Raw genomic sequence first — 15,417 nt, forward strand, 5'->3', positions numbered from 1 at the left:
TGGGCTCCAGAGAACTTGTACATCCAACAGTATAAGTATCTGTAGTGTCTGCCTTTCAAGGGCCAGTGGTGTTGCCTTTGAAGTCAATGAGAATTTTGCTATTGACCTCAGCTGGAATGAGATCAAGGAGAAGAAGCCCTTAGGTAAATATGCCCAGACACATTAATCAAAGGTGTGTTTGTTTCCTTAATGACTTTCTGGACCCAGCAGAAGGGAGGAATTCAGATTGTTTCAGTAGGGTGAGGGCAGCTGTAAGAGAGCAGTTATAAACGCCAGACTTTAAAGGTATTTTGCAGTTGTCTAAGTAGCTGGTATGTGTGTCTTGAATCGTTTGGTTTGAATGCAAAGGTCACCCTCAGAGATGTGTGTAAATGTCTCCTGGATTTCTTTTTCTTTTGACTATTTTTGGTCTCTGTTTCTGCAATGCTCCAATTACCTTTCACAGCACAGTTGATGCAGACAAACTGAACCAGCTTTGTTTTGGCTGGAGGTATAAAACAGTCTCAGCTAATTTTCTGACAGATTTTTTTCCATCACTTTGCTAACCTGATCTAAAATTTCTTTGTGTTTTATATGATACCAATCTATTGTGTGCATGACAGCGTTAAGTCATGACGAATGAGTGAAACAGCGATCAAAAACTTTTGGCATCACCGAGATGCACTTAGACATTTTCACTTCTGAAAATTACCCCACATTTTAATAACAAAACGAGTACTTGAGATGCTTTAATAATGTGCATTTTTTTGTTTAAGGAGAGGGAATTTATACTTGACCGTGACAAAGCATTCATTGTAAGAACATATTATGTGATATGGATTTAGTAACACAGGCACGGACCCATACACAGGCACGTGTGTACCCATACTAGTACTGCAGAAGTTTTATCCTTTTTTCCTATCCTGGAGTCTACAGGAACATAATAACCTTGAGGGAGGAAGAAACAAAAATGAAACCATGCTGAAAAACTTTTATCTTTTTATTATTGGTACCTTTACATTAATACTGCTGTTTTGTGCTGAGAAAACCAATCTGTTACACGTAAGGTAACTGTAATATACAACATAGAAATGCAGTCTAAGTTAATTACAACAAGGAGCTACAAAAAAATTTCGTAGGAAAGAAGTCACCTAACATTGCAACTGTGCTTGCAACAAATCACTTCCTTACTGCAGGACTATGCACATTGTGAACCATGGTTATTTACACGTCCCTTACAACCGTTAACAACAGAAAGGCTAAAATCAGTCTAAAAAGTTCCAGAACATCACTATATACTGTACAATCCTCAAAAATAATTTATTACACTGTTTCTAAAAAAAGGTACTAGTTTTGTTTTGATTTCTTCTGTTTTCTGGTGTTTTCCAAAGTGCACAACATGTGCAAAATTTTGCCTAACAGTCTAAAAACTCAAGAACTGAACCGCAAGTCACAATCACAGAGATGAAGTGGTGGAGTCCAGAACTTCCCTTCCATTGCAGACGGTCGGTACGTACATACTAGCAGATGCTGAAAGAGAAAGAGAGGGGAAAATCAACTAACTTCAGGGCAGCAAAAAATTACAAGACATAGGGTAACAATTTATGTTGATCTGGACCATCTCACCCAATTTAATCAAGATGCCCAATGAAAAGTCACTGTACATGACCGTGTCAGTAGTGGAGCTGGTGGGGGTACAAGGCAGTTCAGATCAGAGTCTGAAGCATCCTCTGGAGGAACCTGATTTCTCTTTGCTGACCATTGAGAGCATTTAGGGTGACTAAACTTCTCCAAGAAGTGTCTGAATAGAATATATGAATTTTCTTTTGGTGATACTGCGCCACTGGGTCTCACTTTATAGCACTTTGCATGGTAGTGTGAATTAATATAGCTAGATTGGTGCTGAGATATCCCTGTAGAATAAAGTGAACCTTTGGATTTTTTGTGTTTTATTAGCAACAAATGCTAAGGTCTGATCCTTTGAGCTTTTGTATAACTGCAGTGGACATTCCTGAAATAAAATATATGGATTTATAAATCCAGGAGAGGATCCACCTCTGCATATTAGGACTGCGTGTTAATCTAATTTTTAATTAAAAAAAAAATAATTATAAGTACATGTTAGATGAAGAAATTTTTGAATAACTGGATTTGAAACCAAGATTATTTCTCACCTAATCCCAGAATATTTTCTGGCTATAACACCCTACCATTTCTAGGATGTCTGGATCAGGATTCAATATGCATCCGGAGGTGAGGTCCAGATTCTGATATCCTTGTCTGCATTGCCTAAGATTGTATACAACAGGTTTTCATGACTTCAGTGATACGACAACTGAATCTGAGTATCAGAATCTGGTCCTAAATCTGTTTGTATTTTGACTGAAGGATATATTACCATATTGCTAGAGCCTTGTGGACTTTAATTTAAAAGCAAGCTGTTTTGTCCATCTTTGTTAAAATTATCCACTAGGCATCAAGAATGTGTTTTCAGATAGTCTGTGACATCTCTGCTCATGGCACCATAAAGCTGTTTCTTGAAAGATACATTAGGTTAATGATAACAGTGACCCAGCGAAATGTGATGCCTTCATCAAAGAAAACACCCAGCAAGCAGTGACTTAGTAAACTCAATCATCCAGTGTAAAAAGCAATTTATGCAGCTGACAAGGGCATGCTCAGCCTTCCAAAACTGGCTACGCTCTCAGTTGCAGACTGGTTCTTTATAGCTGCTCAGCATCACTTTTAGAACAAAGCATTCTTTCTTCAAATCAGCAACTATTTCTAATTCTTTCATTGACTGAATAAATATTTAATGGAAAACAGAACTGCTTTAACAAAAGAAATTGAGAGGCACCTATTGGACTAACCTACTACTCAGAGGTCAGGACATATTCCTGATAACAAAAGAGCTAAGAATGAGCCCCTGCTCTGTATTAAGTAAAGATTGATCTCTCACAACCTGGATATGTGTTGCGAGTCACATACCTGAAAGCAGTCCTTGTAGGTAAAAGGTCACGGGGCATCATGTCTATGATTTTGTGAAATTGAACAATCAAGTCTTGTATTCAGTTTTTAATTGGCTATAATACGGCAGTACGTTGATGTGAAATTTTTATTATTGTTGATAGTTTGATTTCTACTTATCACTGACAAATAGAAAAATCAGTGCTGCTTAGGAAACCTGATTCAAACCCCTGTTCTGCTGCAGTGTGACTACAGGCAACAGCATTTTGTTTCTGTGAACATCAGTCACCCACTCAGAAAGTTTTTAGCTTCAGGGTTTTTTTGAAGTTCAAGACATTGAAAAACATGAATAGCTCAAATACTACCATAACTGGGTCAGGAGCTTGTTCAAGTTGGACGGAGAAGTATGGTGATAGGGGAGGAATGAGTGGCCTTGGCTTTTGAGTTCCCAGGCTTCCTTCACAGCACGTACCTCTCTTGTAGTGCAGAGAGGCAGTTAACTCTGCTGTGTGGAGTAAAATGTTCGCACTGAGTATGCAGTTCTCTCTGAGACAGTACGAAAGATTGTGCTTTTCCTTACAGACCTCAGCAGTGTTAATTGCTGGCCCTGCAGGGTTCTGAGTTTCACATCGTGCCTCATAGTAGCAGCCAAGGGGTTTCCTGAAATATTGCTGTGTCTGCTAGAGACACTTTATGTCCATTTTGCCTTGTGTTGAGGCCAAGGACAAAAGTGTGACATGACCAGAAGTCTTGACTTGGCTGGAATTCATGCTTCTGATCTCTTTCCTGACCATCCCTCATTTTGCTTAGATAATCCAAGGCAAAGAACAAGAAGTAAAATGCAAGAGCCCAGCACTGCCGTGGGCACCTTACATCATGCCTACATAGTCAGGAACAGGCAGATTCAGACTCACTGTCTGTGTGCCACCTCCTCTACTTATGCTCACAGTCCAACAACTGTGAGTTAATCATGTATAAAAACCATCTATCAGGGCTAGTTTGGAGTAAGGGCTGGGAAAATAAATTTTGAGAGAGAAAATTTGCCATTCCGGCTATAACAGAAGATCCTGTTCTTTCTCTGACCCCTGGAGGAGCTCAAATCTGTGTGCAGCTCTCCATGTGGACATAACTTGGATGAATGACATCTTTTGGGGGTAAAACTCAGCATGAATCATGTATGTGCTTAAATCAGTACTGAGCTCTCTGGGAAGTTTTATGAGTGCTGACCTCCTACCTTACGGAAATACCTCTGCCAAGCCCATAAAACAGGCCACAGGAAAACTGGGGAACATCCCAATGGGATGTTTCCCAATGGGAAACTGCAGGGGAAGCAGAACTTATGCAGCACTCTGCCAAACATGAATTTTCAGATTCAAATGAATGTGTATAGATGTATACATTTCAAAACATGTCATATACCCAGCTACACACATATTCTGCCTCTCTTCAGCTTAAATCTGTATTCCTTCGTAGTCTAGACTTCAGCTGTCAAAACGATCAAAGCTTGGTGCCTCTAAACCATTTCCTCACTTAGCAGTCAAGTACTCACCTCACTACATGCTTCTGCAGAGCACGTAGCAAAGAAGAGGAGCTGTGTACAGACTACATGAGGTGCTCAGTTTAGCTCTCATGACCATTACCACACTGCAGCTTATATGGTTGACCGTTGAGTTGGGCCATCCCTAACCACTGCTCAGTTTAAGGATGTAGTTGCAATACACATTTAGAGCTAACACTTAGCCCTACCCAAGAGCATCATGAGTGTCACTTACCTTTTCTCATAGTGTTTGACCAGTTTTCACTGTTCAAGGAACTGTGTTAAAAACTACCTGTGAGTCACTTGCTGTTCATGAACTCACTATGCTCATGGCATTAATGACTGATGGAATGAAGAGGTGGTGACAGCCCTGAGATGCAATAGAGGTGGGAATGTATGTAGATAAGAAACACGCTGACCATTCAAGCAAATTGGGTACTCCTGTCTTCTAAAGCTCTGATAGTGAACAAGAACTAGCTTTTTGGATGTTGCTGTTACCAGAATGCCCTGAAGGTAATTTTGATCGCTTTCATATTAAGCAGTTTCTGAATGATGAAAACACCATCAAGACCAAAATAAAAACAAGCTGACAGCCCCAGGACTAATGAGAGGAATATTTTAGGTATGGATTAGAATCAATTTGGGTGACAACCTTTTTTGGAGGTTTATAAATGACTAAACAGTTAAGAAAAAAAAATGTATTTAAATCAATTTACAAATAGATGGAATGGAATAAGGAAAAATTTTCCTTCTTAAAAACATTGTTGCTCCGATACACAGGCATTCTCAGTGTTATTTTCCCAAATAATCATCCTAAATGGCAACTATTGGGCTTTTTCCATTGTAAGTGGTGGACTTATTAGTCCCACTGCCAGGTCTGTGTCTTGCCATGGTCCAGAAGACCAAGAAAGACGAACAGCCCTTATTCAGCTAGGTGTAACCATTAAAAGACTGCAGCCACATTTCTAAACAATGAAGTAGCAAAAGATTGTGAGTCTGGGTTTTTATGCTTTACTTAATGTCTTAAAGCTATTCATAACCTGTAAAAGCAGTCTTTCAATGCAAAAATGTGCACGGAGGATGTCTTTCAGTTAGATGCATGCATGAACACGCACATGTATTATCCAGCCATTATAATAAAAACCCCCTAATTCCAAAATGCAATTCTGTATAAAAGTATCTGTGATTAAAAATTATTTCTGACTGAGATTATTCAATATTATAAGAGAACATCAACACTTGAAAAGACCACTTGTACAAAATTCATACAGGATGAAAATAATCTCTTGGGATTTACCGTTTTGTCAAGGGACCAAACTTCTAAAGGCTATTAGAAATCCATCGGTCTTTTGGGAGTGCTCAGCATTCTGGGCACCTAGTGCCATCTCATCTCTCTTGGTTTAAGTTTTCCAAAATACCAAGGAGATTTTGGGTTCTGGTGTCAGGGCTGGATGCTGTCCTGACTGGTGAAATGGGGGACATGTAGAGACACATAGCTGCTCTCTTGTTAAGGGACCCTAAACATTCACACACAATATGGTTTGGAGTGGGAGAGCCAGAGATAGCTGGGATACCTCCTAATCCCTGCCAATGTGATACACAGCAGGGTCCCAAGTTCCTTCCATGTTCTGTCTGAAATCTGAAGTGCGAAAGGTTTCTAGCCAATTTTAAAATGTAGGTTTTGATACTCAAAAACCTGAGGCTAGGTTAGTGTAAACTTGCTGGCAAGCTTTGTTCTGTGTCCCCCCTTTCCTCTGTTTCTTAGTCCTTGCCTTGTTATAGTTGAAGTTTGCTTTTTCAATTAGCTTTCTGGGTCAGACATGCTGTCCACAGAGCTCTGTGAACAAGGTGCTGCGTGCTCCCATCCTTGTCTAGCTAAGCTTGACAAGGAAAAAGAACAACAAACATACAGGTGACCTATTTCTTTTTTTTAATCCAAAAAAGTCTCTGAGCAACTCACCCAGAAGAGGAGTAACAGCCTCAAAACAAAATCACAGATGTGAATCTGCTTGGGATGAAGAGACTGAAGAGGAAGGAAAGGAGGGAGGCAGAGCAGATGAGCTATTCTTGCAACAGGGCACTGATTGCTTCTCATGGCTGTGGCACTTACAAAGGGTATTGATCACATTCTGCATACAGATACAGTTTATGACATCCCTTATATGCATTTGCTGCAGGCTTGGAGCCTTTCCTTATAATGCGGGTGATAAGAGCTGTTGAGAGCATGCTGCATTGTGGCCCAGGTCCTGCCAGCATGTCATTTTGACAGGAATACTCCAGGGCAATCTGTTCCTGTCTCTGCTGCGAGTGACAGCAAGCTGCAGGCAGCCTGCTTTGTGCAGGCTGGAGTCAGAGCCCTCTGAAAGCTTCCTTCTGACTTCAGTGAGCTTCAGGGCAGGATCTGAGCTGATTCCCATGGGAGGGAGATGGGTTTTTCTCTCCAGACACAAATGGAGTGATGTTTCCACAAGGTACATAGTTCAGCCTATGAAGGTCTTTCTGTTACTGGTAATAAACCCACCTTGTCTTTGTCCAAACTCACCGCAATCTCACATTCTTATAGAAAGGTTACTTACACTGGGAGTAAGTGGTCCCGGTCCCACTGACACTGAACCTGTTGAGATGGAGTCTGTGAGTGACCACGTTCTTCTGGGGCTGGAAGAGGATGATGTGGACCTTGGGCGCGAACAAGCAGCCCAGCACAACAAAGCCGCTCAGACTCACAGAGATGCACATGGTGGTGGTTTGCACCTAGGAGAGAGTGAGTGCAAAGCGCGGTGTTTCAGTATGGAAAGGTCTGAAATGCAGCATATTAGAAGCATTATCATACAATAGCAGGAACAACAGTCCTGGGGGTTTGCACTGGGACAGGCTGGTCTGGACATCTGGCTCATCCTTATCTTCCACAATCCTAGGATCAGATGAGTGGGGTGCATGGTGCTGATGGTGCTCATGTCTCTGCATAGCAATGTGAGATTGACTGTGTTCTCCCTCATTTTAGCACAGAGAGGATCGTTCTGCTCTCTTTCTCTCATGTCTCACGTCCTTGATTTCTAAACTGATCAGGAAATCCTCTGTAGCTCCTATCTGAGCAAAGATATTCTGGCTGCAGTGGAAACCAGCTTGCACATGCAGTGTTTTATGTGAGTTTACATTAGATGCCTCATGCAGAGCATCTGTTTGAAAAACAGTTTAGTCTCCAGCCTCAATCCTAATCAGAGAACTTGGACAATTATTTACAGGAATATAGGTGTGATCTAGAATGAGTGTAAGAGCTGGTGACGTTTGTCAGACTGGGTCTGAAAGATGCCCTGACTTTGAACATGCTTTTTTTGGGCTCAGAAATGACTAGTTTGTAAAGCTGCAGGACTTTTAGAGTAGTTGCCCTGGGGCATTTGTTAGTAACTTTGCTGGCACTATCTTTCCTCCTTTTTGTTCAATGGTACAACTAAGTGCCAGTTTACTGCCTCATTTTCAGTTCATATTGTTTTCTTCCAAGCAGATTCCTGAATTAAGATGTTGAATTAAACTGCTTTTAAACTCTACAGCTTGATGTGAATGATTATACATCCACGGCTCATTTTTCCTTAGTTACAATCCTGCAGTCCTTGGAGATTAGCCTTCTTCCATGGGTATGCTTCTCCTGGCTCCTTGTCAGAAATAATTGTGCAAAATGAAAAATAGAGTAGGAAACGGACTTTGTTGGTTTACGTATATACTGAGCACCAAGTGCTTTGTCAGCAGTGAGTATAATTAATGTGGTCATATAATAATCACTCTTTACCCAAGGTAAATGTGACAAGCACTATGAAAAGGTACTCAGGTTTCACAGGGTGGGTGAACATGGAAAACCCTACAGGGAAAACATGAGAAAGGAACACCTTATGTTTCCAGCTGCATGTTCTCCATCACTCCTTTGCATTTTGCCTGCAGGGCTCTGCAGCAGCCGGTGGTAGGTATTGAACTGGGCATTTTACAGGTAAAATAAGACTGAGAGTTTTCTTATGAAGCAAGAAGGTAGTAGTTTTCTAGGTAGGTTCTTTTCACCAACAAACCCTTCCTCCCCACCCCGCTCTGCTGTGGTGTGTGCTGCACAGAGCAGCTCAGCTGTGCTGACATAATGATACACTCAATCAATGAAATGATTTGGGTTAAAAATAACCCCATCCCACAGGGTTCCTTTTAACCCAGGTCACTTCAGTGGTTCAATGTGTGACCCGGCCTCACTGACACACTGACTTGAGCTTTTGTCTAAGGTGATCAGATTGAAAATTGCCTTAAATGTGCTAGATATTGGGGCTGCTGTGAATTTATGTTATGCATGCTTATTTAATGATATCAAGTTTCATTGTATCTTTGGTTCTGAAACCAGTGTGAATCTCTGCATAAAAATCAATGACATCAGAGAGATCTATCTTTTCCAGGAGCTCTCCTTCATTTTTTGACATGCAGCTAACAGACAGCCACCAAATGCAGGAGTTTGCAGAGCAATTTCTGGCCTCTGCTTTGGGCTCTTGTAGACCTTCTGGGATCATTGGAGGACTCTGGGGAACACTTCAAAGAACATTAGGGTGCCTTACCACTGCTGGGAGAGGATTGCTGCAGGAGGCTGTGACTTTTAGCAACTTCCTCCAGCTCCTAAGGAGCTCTGTCAGCTGTCCTTGACCAGCTTGGAGCTGTTGTCTGAGCTGATGCTTGATTAGGTAAGGTTGGCCACTCTTGTTGTAAGTGCTGGGAAGAGACTACTATCGGTGCTGGGCATCTAACAGTTCAGCAGTGTGAAGAAATGTGTACAGAAGAGGGCTATAAACTTTGCTGAAGGCTGTGTTTGTGTGCAGAGCAAGGAGGATGCCACAGGGCACGGTCCCCAGTGCCCACAGGGGCAACTATCTCTGATATGTCAGAATTATCAGACTAAACTCTTGAGGGAGGATGCAGCTCTGTATCTCTGGGCTTGCAGGAATGCCTAAGGGGGATTGGGGGACTTGTTTTTGCAGGAGATGTGGCGGATTTCTGTTGCCAAGCTAAGGAGCTATGGGAAGAGGTTAGAAGATTTTGAAGCATCAGATACGATGAGAAAAAGGCGGAATGGATCTTCTCTGACACTCTGCAGGTACAAGAGCCCAGTCTGTACTAGAGAACTAGGCAAACTATGTTTATTGAGCTTGGAAATGGAGACTCCCATGGTGACGAAGGCTGGAAGTCTGTGACTTGTGGCAGCAGGCAGATGGCTCCTACTCTACTTACAGAGCTGCAATTACAATATAGGTCAGTACCCTGGTACTGCACACAGAGTGCAATTCCCTCCCAGGAAAGGGAGTTGTGCTCTCTGTGAGAGAGCAGAGCAGTGAATGGAGCTCTAGCCATCAATGGTTCTTGAACCAGCTCATATAGTATGAGTCAGGATAAGTGGGCAGACCAAAGTGAACCACTGTAGTGGGTGTCTGCTGCAGACCATATGATCGGGAAGAAATAGAAGAGGAATTTTTCAGGCAACTGGAAGAAGTCTCATGTTTGCAGGCCCTGGTCTTCTCGGGGCAGTTCAACCACCCTGATACCTACTGGAGGGACAACATAACATGACAGAGGAGGTTTTTGGAGCACAGTGAGGTCAACTTGCTAAAATAGGGGATTGGGGAACTGAAGAAGTGCCCTGGTTTTGGCTGAGATAGAGTTAGTTTTCTTCATAGTAGCTGGTATGGTTCTGTGTTTTGGATTTAATGTGAGAATGATATTGATAACACACTGATGTTTTAGTTATTGCTTACACTACGTCGAGGTCTTTTCTCATGCCCTGCCCGCGAGAATGCTGGAGGTGAGCAAGAAGCTGGAAAGCAACACAGCCAGAACAGTTGACCCAGGCTGGCCAAAGGGATATTCCACACCATATAATGTAGTTCTCAGTATATAAACTGGGGAGAATTGGCTGGGGAGGGGGCTGATCGCTCCTTGGGAGCTGGCTGGGCAGCAGTCAGTGGGTGGTGAGCAATCACATTGTGCATCACTTGTGTTTTTCTTGAGTTTTGTGTCTCTCTTTTTGTTATCTCCCTTTTCATCACAATTATTACTATATTTTACTTTATTTCAATTATTAAACTGTTCTTATCATAGGGTAAGCTTTGACCTTTTTCTGATTGTCCTCCCCATCCCAACAGGGGGAGTGATCAAGCAGCTGTGTGGTACTTGGATGCCAGCTGGGGTTAATCCTTTATAATAGATTTGGTTTTACATGCTCTGGTCAGATCTGTAATCATTTCAACCTTTCGTGCCCCATGTCGGGTGACACAAAGGACTGTTGTGGTTTAACCCCAGCCAGTCTTGAAAATCCCACTCAGGAGATAAGGCTCAAAATGCTGCTTAAGCAGTCAAGTCATGCTCCTCTTGAACATTAGTGTCTGTGCTGTCCACTCAGGTGACTGTCTGCATTGATATTACCCTGAGTGTCCATCTTCCTGATTGCTTTGGGTGTCCAGAGCTGTTCCCCAGCGGCTTCCTTAAACTTTTCCTTCATTAGCTTCAATCCGTTACTCGCCATTCTAACTTCTCCTGAGACTGAATAATCCCTTTCTCTCTTTTTGTTGCCTTGAAATTATTTATAGTCTGTGATCACGTCTCCCTGGGTTTACTCTTGTCTAGACTAAATATATTTAGCTCTTTTACTGTCACTTTGCGTGTCTTACTGCGTCGTTTGTTATCTATCCTTGTTTTCTCCAGGTTCTCAGTACCTTTCCTAAGCTGAGAAAAATAGTACTAAACACACTGTTCCAGAGTCATCACACCAGAAGTATGTTGAGGCATTATTAGCTCGACAATTTTACATGCTACTTGATGTACATACTACTGGTAATAATACCAGCCTAAACTAATCTACCTTTCTTCTGGGAGGAAAGTTGAATTAATTCACTGTAAACTATTGTAAGGACCAAGTCCAACAGTCAGTTCTCACTTGATAATAACTGTGAGATTTCCAGTAGAGCAGATCTGAATCTTTTTCTGAGACAATTTCCTTCTGTCAAAAAATATGATTTTTTTTAACTTGAATATCCTCAACATTATGTGACAATTTAAACAATTTAATGTTTTTTAAGTTGGTTGGTGTCCTGGTTTCAGCCCCCTACAGATTGGAGAAAGAATAAAAATTTCTATATTCAAGCTAACATTTGTTGGGTTTTTATTTTTTTAACCAACCTTGTTTAATAGGAAATTTTGAAATTATTTTTTATTTGGAAGAAAATATCATGTTTGAATGATAGATCCTTTTGCAGAAGGAGGCTAGTTAGTTTAGCTTTTAATTTAAGGCCCACTTCTATCAAATAACTCATTATGATTCATTCTAGCTCATGATCTACTAGATTTTTCTGTTTGGACCATGACTTCATATACTGATGCACCAATGCAAATGCTTAATCCATACTCTATACCTCTATCACAATCAGACTGATAGCATTAATCCCTTCCATCTCTAACTGTAGTTTGAAATGAGACCATCTTAGAAATAAGCTAAAGCTGGTAATATCCTTAGGTGGACATTAACTTGGCTTGTTTGCAAGGTATCCAGGAGAAAAAAGAAACAAAAGAAGCTTTTAGTGAATGCCAACACAATCCTTTTAAGTGCTGCACATGATTTATGGAAACAGAGACCCAAAGACTTACTCTGTAGTCACTGGATGTCACATAAAATATGGGGAGAAAGGCCAGCCAAATGATGCACGTTGTGTACATTGTGAAACCGATAAACTTGGCTTCATTGAAGTTCTCTGGACATTTCCTCGTTTTGAAGGCATATACCGTGCATAAGACTACGAGGATTACATCATATGTTAAGGAGATTAACATACTGGAATCTTTGACATTGCATTTCAATATGACAGTCTCTCTCTTCTCAGGAAGAGTGTACCGCCTGGTGCCAGGAGCCTCCAAGATAAGCCACACGGACACCACCACAATCTGTACCAAAATGAGACTCAGGCAGATGAAGACCTGAGAGCTGGGGCTGATGAACTTAGGCCTTTGAGCACCGTTCTTTACACCATCAAATATTCTGGCTATGCAGTTCGTTTTTGTCAGAAGGGCAGAATAGCAGACAGCAAAGGAACTTCCTAGCCCCAAACGACGCAGGGTGCAGATAGCTGGAGAAGGCTTGGCTATGAAGAAGAAAGTCATGCTGTAAGACAGGAAGACCCCAAAGAGCAATATGTAGCACAGTTCACGGCCAGAGGCTTTGACCAGGGGGGTATTGTTGTGCTTGATGAACACTGCAATGACCATAAAAGTACAAATAAAACCCAGACATGCAATTGTCACAGGACCTATCGCCCAAGCATCTTCCCACTTGATGTAGTCTTCTGGTAGGTCGTAACAGCCAGTCAGGTCAGCTGTGGGCCATTTTCCAGGCCCACAGTCTGCACAAGTGAATTCATCAGCCAGGTACTCATAGATTTCACAGGGAATACAAATCCAGCAGCAGACATCTCCTGGTTGCATATTCTTCATCTCATTTGGAGCACAGGGGTCACTGCACTGGGAGACAGGGACAGAGCTCCTGGACCAGTGGATATTGTCCACCTCAAGTGATAAAGTTTCTGCCCAGTGACCAACCTTCACATAGGAGTATCTACCTCCGGTGTACTGGAAATTGAACACGTTGTATTGTCCTATCCCATCTCCATAGGCATCAAATTTGACCATACTGTCCGCAGCATTGGGAGGGTTGAATGGAGCTGTGGAAAAAAAATAAATAAAAAGAAATAGAGAAAGTTATTATCAAGGCTGTACATGACATTTTTCATCCTGTTGGCAGGCACAGACACCTGACAGCTTAGAGAATCCAATTCAAGTGCCAACAGGTAAGTTGAGAGGTCTGTATCTGTCTCATTTATAAATTTGGAAGAAGAAAAACCCCTCAGATACTAGAAATCTTTCACTTTACTGCATGAGATATATTTGTAGGTGTTAGACTACCAATGTTCTTACTTTTTTGCTCTGGATACAAATGAATTCTCCAATTATCCCCCCCAGCATGCACAACTACTACCTTTCATGTTTTTGGTTGAAAGGAAGAGGTTTGCTTCAAACTGAGGCTCAACAGTATTTGCTGAAATTCAGCTGTCACAATGTAAGGAAATTTAAATGGTCAGATCAATGAATAGCAGTTTTGAGGTCAACAGTCTGGAATACAGTTGAATAGAGGATTCATTCTAAGGATGATGGAGAAGTAACTATGAAGTCCTCAACAATTTCTTACTATACCTTTTTCACTTCTCCCTGTGTTGTTGAAAGTTTTGAATGCCTTCTATTTTGCTTCAATTTTACCACTTTCTGATATTTCTTGTCTGGTCTGAGGTTCCCAGCATGTGCTGCTTTGGTTCTATATCTTGTTTGGGGAATAGATGAAAAAACCACAAACAGTATCTGTGACCTTCTATGAAATCAATATTGCAGCACTTCCAACTGGTAAAGTCTGGAAAGCTGTTGTTTTTTTCAACCCCCCTTCAGCTGAGGCTCATGTAGGGATTGAAGAAATATTAAAAATGTAGGAGGAAATTGCATTTACCATGTGATTTATTGGTTGTTTGCTGTAGAATCAAAGGTGAACAGCTTTATAGACAGGAAGCAAAAAGGAGTTTTTTGCCATTGATGAGCAATAAAGGTGATTTCATTCCCCAGTGTCTTCGGTTACAAAAGTGGTTCCACTGTCATTGCTGGAATAAATCTCTTTCCCTGCATCTGTGCCCATGATGTGTTTGAGCACAAGCAATATCGTATAAGGATGTGATATCTTCCACCACTTCAACCTCCAGATACTTTGGATTTCTTGCAGTAGTTTTATTCAGCTTCTGTAAAACACTGAGGCCAAATACTTCCACCTTTATTCCTGCAGTGTTACCTTATTTTGCAGTACTCCCACTAAGGTCAGTAAAAGGGACAGTGGCTTTTAGCACAGAAGCTCCAGGTGCTGAGCTTGGAGTACATTTCTTTCCCAACTTTCTTCTTATCTTAGGGCAAGGTTGGAAGATACTTTACACCCACCTATAGTCTCTTCTGGGTTTAAGCCAGGATGTTGCCTATTCTTATCTCTGCCCTCTCCTGCAGTTTAGCACTTCTCCTGTGTCACCCACAGTGATGGACAGCCTTGGTTTGCGGTATTACAGACTAGATCTAGGTAATCCAGGAATGTGTAAGAGGACTTTTTTCTCTTGTTCTTCACTGTTGGCATCTAGTTGTACCACTGTGTAGCCCCACAAGACCTCTGAGTGCACAAAAATTAAGAGCAGCATAAAACCCCACAAAATGGCCATTCCTTCTGGAAATAACATGCTTGATATTAAACAAGTGGATAAATTCAAAATATAGGTCGACAAGAAGAATATTAAGCAGCTTCCCTTCTCTTCCTCCTCCTCCTCATGCACAGGCATGCAAGATCTCTCATCTAGGAGCAGCATTAAAATGAAATCATAGTGCAGCACTTAACAGCTCTTCAATAATGCGTTGTCATTGCCAGTGTCTTATTTCATTATTCATAACACTTATATAGATTGTAGAAGCTGTTAACACAGCAGCCCAGTTTTAAGAGCAAATTTATTCACTTCAGTGCTATACAGGCCAGCTCCTGATGTGTACTGAGAGCCTGTGACTTCTGGCACCAATGGATCTGCAGATAAACAAGACAAACTATAGACTGGTTGCATGGCTTATCTTCTGTCAAGTGCATAGCTTCAAGTGCATGACTCCCCTGGTGCAAGTTATGGGAGGGTCAGGAAACCAGCACTTCTCCCTGTGTGACATGTTTAGCAGCTTTTCAGTTCTGATACAATACTTATCATTTAAATAGAGCAAAGTATTTGCCTTGGACTTTGCATGCAGATCCAGAAAGCAAAGTAGGTAATCTCATCTATAGTTAGCTTGAAGCTCATGTATATGTTGCCTTATGTTAG

General features: G+C 41.5%; 1 protein-coding gene across 2 annotated transcripts in view; it reads right to left on the reverse strand.

The window, feature by feature from the left end:
- Positions 1-961: 961 nt before the first annotated feature.
- GRM3 (glutamate metabotropic receptor 3) overlaps positions 962-15,417 on the reverse strand; it is a 106,307-nt gene continuing 91,851 nt past the window's right edge. For both annotated transcript variants that reach the window (XM_030479882.1, XM_030479883.1), the window contains exons 4-6: positions 12,137-13,203; positions 7,060-7,234; positions 962-1,509 (exon numbers count right to left, since the gene is read on the reverse strand). In XM_030479882.1, coding sequence (XP_030335742.1) covers positions 1,436-1,509; positions 7,060-7,234; positions 12,137-13,203 — 1,316 coding nt within the window. In that variant the 3' untranslated portion in view covers positions 962-1,435. The remainder of the gene's footprint in view (positions 1,510-7,059; positions 7,235-12,136; positions 13,204-15,417) is intronic.

Source organism: Strigops habroptila, chromosome 3 (genome assembly GCF_004027225.2).
Source record: "Strigops habroptila isolate Jane chromosome 3, bStrHab1.2.pri, whole genome shotgun sequence".
NCBI lineage: Eukaryota > Metazoa > Chordata > Aves > Psittaciformes > Psittacidae > Strigops > Strigops habroptila.